At 29.9% G+C, this 12,177-nt stretch overlaps 1 protein-coding gene across 1 annotated transcript; it reads left to right on the top strand.

Moving 5' to 3' along the window:
• Window positions 1-6,470: 6,470 nt before the first annotated feature.
• Window positions 6,471-7,166, top strand: LOC117905517 (laccase-14-like). Its single transcript, XM_034818428.1, has one exon. It carries the CDS (start codon window positions 6,471-6,473, stop codon window positions 7,164-7,166), a length of 696 nt encoding a protein of 231 aa, XP_034674319.1.
• Window positions 7,167-12,177: the final 5,011 nt, after the last annotated feature.

The raw sequence follows: 12,177 nt of genomic DNA, 5'->3' as shown, positions 1-12,177 counted from the left end.
CACCTATTACATTTTTCATTGTTATTTTTATTTTTTTCCTTTGATATATTTTTTTTAATATGTTCATATATTTTCTCATAAAACTTCCTTAATTTTAATTTTTTTTTCACTCTCTAATTTCTCCATATTTATTGATTATAATTATTTTTTGGACATAGTAAACTTAAAATGATAATATATAATAAATAATTAATATAAAAAATTAAATAAAATATATGTATAATGGACAAAAATGAAAATATTGTCCCACAAATAATATACTTGATGATTTTAAATATTAATTGTATTAATATATTTGATAAATTAAGGTTTAAATTTAAATATTTTATTTTATTATTTAGAGGTTTATGATATAAGACTTTTTTATATTAATGTTAAACAAAAGATTCATTTATTTTGTAAATGCTATCACATGTAAACGTAAAAATGTCTTTATAATACTATTTTATTATTTATATATATTTAAAAAAAAATTTATTTTAAATTTATCACATCAAAATCACAATAAGCTATTGTGCTTTTATCTATTTTCTTATGATTTTAATTTGATTGTGGATCTAACTTTTTGTTTGGTTAAAATCTTTAATTTTTAATTAAAAAATATATATTTTTCATTAAAAAAAAATGTATTTAACCTTTTATATTAATTTCATAAAAAATAAGTACATTTATAAGAAAATTAGGTAAATCCATGTGTAGGGGAATCATGACCCCTATCATCCTTGTCATGGTCTATATATTCATTTGGGACCCTTGATAAGTGATTGGAGTTCCTTGCCCACCCCATAACGAACTTTGAAACCCTAAATACATCCATTCTTAAGGGAACCAAGACCCTTATCTCAATTCTCATGGTTCATATATTCCTTTAAGGATCATTGAGAATGAATTATAAGTTGTTCTTCACCCTGGATCGACATTGGAACCCAAGGTATATCCTAAAGACAATTTGGTACATTCGATCCTTGGGCTATCGAGACCCCTATATCCCTTCCCATAGTTTATTTGATACTTTGGGGACTCTTGAGAAGTGAATGGAGGTTGTTTCTCATCTCGGAATGGACTTTGGAACCCTAAGTACATCTTTAAAAAAAATTGGTACATCCAATTTTCGGGTTATTGGGACCCCTATCTCATTTCCCAAGGTCCATTTGTTCAATTAGGGATCCTTGGGAAGTGATTGGAGGTTATTCCTCACCCTAAAATGGACTTTTGAACCCTAAATACATCTTTAAGAAATTTTGGTATATATGATCCTCTGGCTACCCCATATCACTTCTTATGGTCCATTTGATCATTTAGGGATCATTTAGAAGTGATTTCAAATCGTTCCTCATCTCGGAATGGACTTTGGAACCCTAGGTACATCCTTAAGAAAATTTGATACATCCAATCATTGGGCTATCGGAACCCTTATCACCCTTCCCATGGTCCGTTTGTTCCTATACAAACTCTTGGGAAATGATTGGATGTCGTTCCCCACCTTGGAACGGACATTGGAACCCTAGGTACATCCTTAAGAAAATTTGAAACATCTAATCCTTGAGCTAATGTGACACGTATCTCCCTTCCCATGGTCCATTTATTCCTTTTAGAGACTCTCAGGAAGTGATTGGAGGTCGTTCCCCACATTGGAACGAACTTTGGCACCCTTAGTACATCATTTACAAAATTTGGTACATTTTTTACAAAATTTGGCACATCCTTTATAAAATTTAATACATCCTTTACAAAATTTGGTACATCCTTAAAAAAAGCTGGTACATCTAATCGTTGAGTTACCGGGACCCCTATCTTATTACCCATGGTCCGTTTATTCCTTTAGGGAACTTTGAGAAGTGATTAGAGGTCAATATCTAGGTACTTCGAAATGAACTTTGTAACCCTAGTTACATCCTTAAGAAAATTTGTTACATCCAATCCTTGAGCTAATGTGACACCTATTGTAGACCCCTCATTTTGCCCATGACACATATAGGTTACTATCCAAATAAATCATTGTAATTTATCAACTGGTAATCTTTGATTCTAGCTTCTTAGAGGATAAATTATAGAAATTTTGATGTGATCACATAAACCTTTGAATCTGTAGCTTAAGGCCTTCTCATTGTTCTAACTTACCATTAACCGTAATTTAAAACAAAATTATTGAATCCTTATTTTAAAACATAAAGTAAAATAAAGTACTTCTTTGAATAATAAAAATAACTAAAAAGATGTAAATAATAAAATTTGGTGACAAATTAAAAGTAGATTTTAATACAAACAACTTAACGTGATTCGATTTTTTTATTAAGCATTATTTTACGAGTAATATTCTTTATCTTTTTGTTTCATAAACCATAATTTAAATTAAAGTTGTTACTATTGTCATTAAATATACATTTTGAAACATAAAATACGATATCTCTTTAAATATTTATTTAATTTTGAATGTGCCAAAAATCTCCTTTTTTCATCGATTCCAACTAAGTAACTGCCATTCAAAAATCCCATGCCTATACTAGCCAGATATTCACAAGCCTTTCACGTAATATTAAACCCATAATTCCAGCATCCACCACCAGCCACCATCCAGCCGTCAGAAGATCACTTTCACCCAGCCATCACCAGCCGTCCTTTCTCACATTCTGTAACCCATCCATTTGGCTGCCTAAAAGCATACCTAAGCCCATACTTCAACCCCTGCAACCAGCCATGCTAAGGACACTCTGCACCAGCCGTCCATTCTCCTCTGTTGCAGCTCAGTTTTAGCTGCCCAAGACCCAACTCCTTCACCCATCAATCCGTCCTATCCCCCATGCTATAGCCATACCTTTTAGCTGCCCGTGATGCACCTTAGTACAGGTCCTGTTAAGCCGCCCCATCCCCTGCAACAGCTCCATTCATAAATTATACCTTAAAACAGTAACTACTATAGCTACTGACTTATAAAAAAATATAGTTATAAAAGCAATTGAAATATATCATAAATCATTATATGATTTACCTTTATAGTGTTTTATTGTGTTTGATATTTTTGTTTGAAATACAATAGAAAGATAAAGAAAAAAAGAAAAGGATATAGAATTATTGATGTTGGTTCAAGTATTATACTTTAGCATTGTTCCAATGTTTTCTATTAATCATACTTTTATTTTAGCATTGTTCCAAAAGTCTAGAATTAAATTTATATTAGCTATGAATAAACCATAGTCCTTTAATTTGTTATTATTCAACATCAAGCTTGTTTAAGGATGATAAAATTTGATACAATTTTTCAACAAGACTTGAATCTACCATGCTTTTTATGGGTTTGAGTTGAGTATAATTGAGTTTGAGTTAAATTCATGTTGACCTATATAACTCATCTAATAACTAGGTAGTCTTTGAGTCAACACGCATAACAAAATTGGACATCAATTAATTCATTTAATAATTATGTTGATTAGTTTAATTATACTTTTTAAAATATTTAACTCATATTTGACACATTCTAAATTTGATTTTAAATAAATAGGTTAATTGAGTCATAAATATATTAGTCATATAAATTAACACAAGACCTAACTCAACCTAATTATTAAATGGGACAAATGAGTTACACGATATGTTACCTGTTTAATAATTATGTAGTATTTTAGGTTTACGTTTTTAACCAGATTATTATTTGTGTCGGGTTTGACACAACACAAATATGACCCATCAACACAAATTGTAACCCCTAAGCTTGTTCACTCAAAAAGTAAATTTATACTAATATTTAATTACCTAGTTTAAGCTAGTAGGAATATTTTTTAATTATTGCTTAGTTTTTTAAAAATTGTTAATATTGGTAAATGTATATAGTTTGTCTAAAGACATTCCATTGATCTAGAATTCCAAATATAATTTGTCTGTATAAAGATATCATATATTTTTAATAAATATATATTGTAAGTTAAATATTATATTGTACAATATGTTGTACTATATGCATAACTACTATATTACTATTTTACAAAATAAAAAATACACTATATAATAGTAATATATTATATACATAAAAAGTTTTTGTGTAAAGTACCCAACAATATTTTAATTAATAAATGATTATTTTATTTTTAAATAATCTAATTATGTATTTATTATTTTTAATTATTAATAACTAATTTTTCAAAAGTGATTTGTTTTTAAGAATAAAATCATAAATTATGCCATAAAAGTAGTATTTGTTGTAGATACTGATTTGTTAAGGATTATTATTATTTTTTACTTGCATACATTGTTTAATATAATATTTAATTTAAGTTTTAAATTCCTTACTTTAAATTTTCAATTTTATTTTTAGTCTAATTTTTAATTTATAAAATCTAATTTTTAATTCCTAAATTTTAAAGGGGAAATCATGTAACCATACATCACCAAAAATAAATAAATAAATAAAAACTGAGATTTTTAGAACTTTGCTTTTACCTTTTTAATTTTAATGTAAGATGAGAAAAAATATTACCTATTCATGTACTTCAATAGTGCTTTCATTTTGTTCCACAATTACCCTCAAAAGTAAATGACAAAATACACATCACTTTAATACCATCTATTGATAAGTACATGAATCATTTATTTTTCTTATTTCTCTCACACGTCTCACTTACCACTTGCCAGATTTCCACTTTTTTCTTTTTTCTTTCTTTCTTTTTTTTTTTCCCCTTCTTTTACCACCATAATCCATAGTCACCTATTATATTTTTCTTTGTTATTTTTTTCCTTTGATATTCTTTTTAATATGCTCATATATTTTCTCATCAAACTTCTTTAATTTTAATTTTTTTTCACTCTCTAATTTCTCTATATTTATTGATTATAATTATTTTTTGGACATATTATACTTAAAATGATAATGTATAATAAATGGTTAATATAACAAATTAAATCAAATATATGTATAATGGACAAAAATGAAAATATTATCCCACAAATAATGTACTTGATGATTTTAAATATTAATTATATTAATATATTAAGGTTTAAATTTAAATATTTTATTTTATTATTTAGAGGTTTATAATAAAAGATTTTTTTATATTAATGGTAAACAAAAGATTTATTTATTTTGTAAATTCTATGACATGTAAAAGTAAAAATATCTTTATAATACTATTTTATTATTTTTATTGTTTTAAAAAAAATTATTTTAAATATATCACATGAAAATCACAATAAGTTATTGTGCTTTTATATATTTTCTTATGATTTTAATTTTATTATGGATCTAACCTTTTGTTTGGTTAAAATCTTTAATTTTTAATTAAAATAAAATGTAAAAGAAAATATATTTTTCATAAAAAAAAACCATATTTAACTTTTCATATTAATTTCATAAAAAATAAGTACATTCGTAAGAAAAATAGGTAAATCCATGCCTAGGGGAATCAAGACCCCTATCATTCTTGTCATGGTTTATATATTCTTTTGGGACCCTTGATAAGTGATTGGAGGTCCTCGCCCACCCCAGAATGAACTTTGGAACCCTAGGCACATCCATTCTTAAGGAAACCAACACCCTTATCTCAATTCTCATGGTTCATATATTCCTTTAGGGATCCTCGAGAATGAATTATAGGTTGTTCTTCACCTTAGATCAGACATTAGAACCCAAGGTATATCCTAAAGACAATTTGGTACATTCGATCCTTGGGCTACCACAACCACTATATCCCTTCCCATAGTCTATTTGATGCTTTGGGGACTCTTGAGAAGTGAATGGGGTCATTTCGAATCTCGGAATGGACTTTGGAACCTTAGGTATATCCTTAAAAAAATATTGTTACATCAAATTTTCGAGCTATCGGGACCCCTATCTCCTTTCCCAGGGTCCATTTGTTCATTTAGGGATCCTCGAGAAGTGATTGGAGGCTATTCCTCACCCCAAAATGGACTTTTAAACACTAGGTACATCTTTAAGAAAATTTGGTATATCTTATCCTCTGGCTACCCCATATCGCTTCTTATGGTCCATTTGATCATTTAAAGACCATTTAGAAGTGATTTCAAAGTCGTTCCTCATCTCATAATGGACTTTGGAACCCTAGGTACATCCTTAAGAAAATTTGGTACATCCAATCATCGGGCTACTAGGACCCCTACCACCCTTCCCATGGTCCGTTTGTTCCTTTAGGAACCCTTGGGAAGTGATTGGATGTCATTCACCACCTTGGAATAAACATTGGAACCCTAAGTACATCCTTAAGAAATTTTGAAACATGTAATCCTTGGGCTAACGAGACACCTATCTCCCTTCCCATGGTCTATTTATTTCTTTTAGAGACCATCAGAAAGTGATTGGAGGTCGTTCCCCACATTGGAACGGACAATTTTGAACTATGGAGCCAAATTTACACCACTAATCACTTCATAATTGGTGGATCCTCATGGAAACTTTTTCTTTTTCTTTTCGCTAGTCATAAGTATAAAACTTTCTCTTTCTAATTGCAGGCACATTCAAGCTAATGGTGGATCATGGAAAGACCTATCTACTTCACATAATCAATGCTGCCTTAAACGAGGCTCTCTTCTTCTCCATTGCCAAGCATAAAATGACAGTGGTTGGAACAGATGGTAGCTACACGAAACCATTGACACGAGATTATGTCACAATATATCCTGGCCAAACCTACGATGTCTTACTAGAAGCTAACCAACACCCGGATCACTATTACATGGCAGCTAAAACTTATTCCAGTGCCCCGATAGGTCCTAATGCTTTTGATAACACAACCACCACAGCTATTGTACAGTACAGGGGATATTACACTCCATCTTCACCTCCCTTCTTACCTTATTTTCCTGCATACAATGACACAAATGCATCGGTTCAGGTCATGGCTGGCCTCCGAAGCTTAGCAGATGCGGAACATCCTTGCAATGTTCCATTGAGCCCGAGCACTAAACTGATTTACACTATTTCCATGAACTCATTCCTCTGCCCCAATAATTCATGTGGAGGGCCCAATGGGACGCGGTTCTCCGCAAGTATAAACAACATAAGCTTCCAATCTCCTACCATTGACATACTACAAGCTTACTATTATAACATTAGTGGTGTATATGGAGATAAATTTCCTAGCGTTCCACCACTGGTGTTCGATTTTACCAATGATATTCTTCCCTTGGAGTATAGATTGTTGTTCAAGGGACAAGCTTGATTGCAGGGACAACCCACCCCATACATCTCCATGGATATAGTTTCTATGTTGTTGGATGGGGATTTGGGAATTTCGATAAAAATAGGGACCCATTGCGCTACAATCTGGTGGATTCTCCCCTTCAGAGTACCATCTCTATTCCTACGAAAGGTTGGGCTGCAATCAGATTCGAGGCATCCAACCCTGGTATGTTGCAAGCACTCATGTGAATTTAGAAAAAAAAAAAAAAAAAACCCTTGAAACTGCCAACCTGTATACCAAGGAAATAATTTTTCTTAATATTGCAATAAGTTAGGTGTAATGTTGGTATATTTTCTCTGTTCCAGGAGTGTGGTTCATGCATTGCCATGTAGAACGCCATCTGACTTGGGGCATGGAAACTGCGTTCATAGTGAAAAATGGTAAACACCTAGAAGCTGAAATGTTGCCTCCACCATCCGACATGCCACCATGTTGAAGCTACAAAGAATTAAAATGGTATATTTTCATTGAATGTTTGCATTATTCAACTTTCTGTTTAAAAAAATTGTTGACTAAGTATTCCTCTTGTATTAAAATAACAAGAATAATGTAAAGTTGTAGAATATTGACTGGGATTATTATATAATTTGTCAATTTCTTGGACTCATAGAGATCTTAGAAGAATGTTGGGAGACTTATTATTCTTTAAAGGGACTCCTTGGGAGAAATGCCTAATTGTTACACCATTTCCATTCTCTCATTCAAGGATTTGAATCTTTGAATTATTAGTTGAAGATTGTAATCCCTTCTAAGGTATCGAAGGATCTACTATGGAGCAATAAGGAGTTGTTGTGTCATAGACGTGAATCAAGTTGTAGGGAGTTGTTGTGTCATAGACGTGAATCAAGTTGTAGGCGTTGTAGAGTAAGTTTTTAGGGTAAAGTGTCTAGATAGATTTATGTAACTTGATTTTGAATAGTGGATTTAGATTGGTAGGTCTTAGACCTCATGGTTTTTTTATCTCCATAGTTTGTGGAGGTTTTCCATGTAAAAAATTTTATACCTCATTGTCTGTATTTTTATATTTAATATTCTGTTTGAATTGCCAAGAATAGGTTAAATTGATTATCCCTAATATCTTGCAAGGTTTTCCTAAAAAGTACATATCTATTTATTCATGCATATATTACTTGATTAGGTTGTTTGATTGGTTGGGATTGCTATTGAGGTTGTTAGGGTGGTTATCTTAGTGATTATGGTTGCTATCCTTATATCTAATTATTGTTATTTGTAACATTTCTCGAGATATTGTTATTTGGATATTAACAATTATATTATCTTTATCCCTAACCAATTGTAGGGTATCCCTAAAAGTTAAAAATCTTATTTTTGAATACCTAAAGATTTTAGGTATAATGCATTTAATTATTTGGGATATCCCCAATATCTATTGGAGTAAAAAAAAGTTTTTTATAATTTACAAATATTAATTAAATTTTTAAATCACCCATTCACCTCTCTCTGGGTGTTCCCTATTGGATTTTCAATTATTATTCAAGTGGTATTTGAGCATTACTTATTTTTCAATTGGTATCAGAGAATGATAAAATGTTGATTCTTTATCCTATTGACTAAAAGTTCAATTTTTATTGTTTACATTGTTTCAAAATCAAATTTTTATTGATCCTGTAAGTCTGATATGGAACATTCAAAAAGTGTTGCTCCTTTTGAATAGTCCACCCTATTTTGATGGGAGTAATAATTCCTATTGGAAAGCAAGAATGATGTTTTTCCTTAGAAATGCAAGGTGAAAGGGTATGGAATTCAGTTGAATATGGTTAGGGACCACCATTAATCCTTGCTACTTGAGGAAGATCAACAAGAGAACTTAAATTTAAACATGCATGGGACAAAGCTGACAATAAAAGTAGTAAAGCCAATGCTAGGACTTTATTTAGTATTTTTAATGGAGTTTGTCCAGGTCAGTTTCACAGGATTGCAAATTGCAAACATGCAAAGGAAGCATAGGATATACTTCAAGTCACTCATGAAGGTACATCTATTATAAAGATTTCTAAATTACAAATGCTTGCTACTAGGTTTAAGAATATTAGGATGCATGAAAATCAAACTTTTTCTTCGTTTGATTCTGAATTGAGTGATAATGCAAATTCTTCATTCAACCTTGGAGAACCTATTCCGGATTCTAAGGTAGTTAGGAAAATATTGAGATCTCTTTCAAAGAGATTTATAACTGAAGTAATAGTCATAGAAGAGAGCAAGGACATCGATTCCATGAGAGTTGATGAACTTGTAGGCTCCATTCAAACATATGAGATGACTCTACCTAGTTCCCAAAAGCCTAAAGACTCTACCTTTAAAGTTTTTTAGAATGAGAAGAAAGATATTTGTAGGCCCTCCATTTTGTCCTCTTAGCACATGTGGCACTAAGAGTTTTCCTGTACTTCTCTTTTGACTCATAGTTATTCCTTGGTGGCCCATGACACTCACTACTACAAAAATTGTAAATAATGACATTTGATTCCTTGGTGCTTCTAAAAAGTGTCAAGGAATTCAATGAACCATTGACACTTGAGCAATAATGTTGCTTGTTGAATATTTAAGTTGGCGCTTGAAAATATTTTCTAAGTATTGACGCTTTATATAAATGAATAATGACGCTTTATAAATGATGGCGTTTTATGTAAGTATCATTGTTGCACTTCATAATTCTTGGTAGTTGAAACAAGTGTCATTGTCTCCTACTATTTAATATGATGAAGCACAAAAATTAGAGTAATAGATTGGAGAGGCAGATCACTTAGTTGATATATATATATATATATATATATATATATATATATATATATATATATATTTGCTTCTATTCAACTTAGTTGAAAATTTGAGATTTAGGATTCTTTCTCTATTCAACTTCAGCACCTATATTTGCTTCTAATTTTATGTAAGTCTTTTAGTATCTCCATTTTTTTCTTATTATTTATTGTAATTGAATGGTACTTTAGATATTCTCTTGAATGATTACAAACTACGCTGAATGCAAGTAGTCAATTTCGTGTGAATTCAGTTAGATCCTGATATTCTAATATTCTAATGAAGGATAGAACAATTTTTATTTCTTTTTCAACACAATTACCATATATATATATATATATATATATATATATATATAATTAAGGCCAATTCATGGATATTGTTAAAAAAAAAAATATGAGACTTAATATGATATTAAAATATTAAAAGTTGATAGTGACATTATCCACGATAGTCATGGGAATTACTTTTTAACTTTTCAATAGCATACTACGGAATACATATATGTATATTAAGAAAATGCAAACTTTTGTTATTTCTTCTTTTTATTTTAGAAATAAGAAATATTATTCGTACTAATAAATAATTGGCTTCTAAACATTGAAATAGCCTTCTTTTAAATACATGTATCACTCTTTTTTCCTTTCTTCCATTTGACCAATAAGAAAAAGATGAGTAATAATTGAATTAGAAATTTTACTAATTTAAAAAAAAAAAAAATCATCCCATAAAAGAGTTAATGAAAGAAATAACCTATCTAAAGTTTAACTTATCATGATTTCTAGATTTGGAAATTTCCAGAAAAATATTGCATGAAATTAATAATGGTAAGGAAAAATTCTTTTTACATCTCTTTTCTTTATTTCCCCCTTATTTACAATTTAAATTTTTTTAGAGAAGTCACCCACCTAGGATTATATTCATTTGGTATTTTCTTTGTGTATTTGGATTTGTTTTGTATTCACTACTATGCTTGTAGAACATTTATTTTAGGTTAGTTGTTTATGTCACAATTCATTTATCCTCTTGTTGTTTCGAGATACTATGACCCATTATTTTAACTTTTTAATGTTATATCATAATTAGAAATATATCACTCTTGAAGAGTTCTCTTTGTTTTCAATTATGAAGCATTATTTTGTTATGGAGTTTCTTCACTCAATTAGGGAAGGACATCTTATCCTCAAGTGATAACCTCTAACTATTTTTTTTCCTAACTTGTGTGTGTGTGTTTTGTTTTTTCAAATGTGTTTATATTTCATTTTTTATTGGTTGTAATATATTTTTTTTTCCTTACAAATTTTTGTGGAAGTCATTGTTTCAATTGTATTTATTGGTTGCATATATAATTTAGAGGTTTTCTATTTTTCCAATATTTGTTTACAAGTTGCAAAGGAAATTGATGGTTTGACAAAAGAAGATAAGCCATTATGTGTAAAGGAAGTGATACCGGAAATCATGAAGATTATATCAATAAGGTGATTAGGAGATTGAACTATGTTTTTGTAGAATTTAGATCTTAATAGTTGTTACACTAATATTTGTTCTTTTGTTGAAAATTAGAAATTATTGAATATCAATATTTGATGGTGTTTTAATTATAAAATTCATTTTTTCCTTTTATTTAATTATATAGCAAATCCATTGTTGTAATGACAGGTTATAAATATTATTTATAATAGAAAATATTCAAAAATGCCAACATTAATCAAAGATGGCGTTTTTGAAAGTGTCATTAATAAAATATTATAGATGATGCTCTTTGTAAAAATTATTTCACTAGTAAATGTTTAAAGATGACATTTTTTATAAGTGTCATTATTAATATTATTCAAAGATGATGCTTTATTAAACGTCATTGAAAGCATTTATGAAAGATGCCACTTCCTAAAAGCATGATTGTTAACTAACACATACAATAACATGCCAAAAGATGACGCTTTAAAGAAGCGTCATCTTTTTTTCTTTCTTGACTTATAAAAAGTGGCCAAGTAATGGAATTTAGAGATTGGATTTTCAATGGAAAAACAATGAATTCAAATGGGTATTTATGGAGTTTAGCGGCTGTACATATGAGGTGGTGATTAAATAATTCAATGAAAATATGGTTTTGTGTATGATGTTTAGTGGAAGAATGTTTTAGTGGGATTGAAGTTTTTAGTGTCCGCGTTGTAATTTTATTTGTTTTGGAAAGTGCCAGCATGCACATGGGGAT

The sequence above is a fragment of the Vitis riparia genome, chromosome 18 (assembly GCF_004353265.1).
Source record: "Vitis riparia cultivar Riparia Gloire de Montpellier isolate 1030 chromosome 18, EGFV_Vit.rip_1.0, whole genome shotgun sequence".
Classification (NCBI taxonomy): Eukaryota; Viridiplantae; Streptophyta; class Magnoliopsida; order Vitales; family Vitaceae; genus Vitis; species Vitis riparia.
This window is presented reverse-complemented; position numbering and strand designations above follow the sequence as displayed.

What these genes read in the sequence shown, in the direction of transcription:
- LOC117905517 (XM_034818428.1), top strand. Translation starts at nt 6,471, where the DNA reads ATGGTGGATCATGGAAAGACCTATCTACTTCACATAATCAATGCTGCC.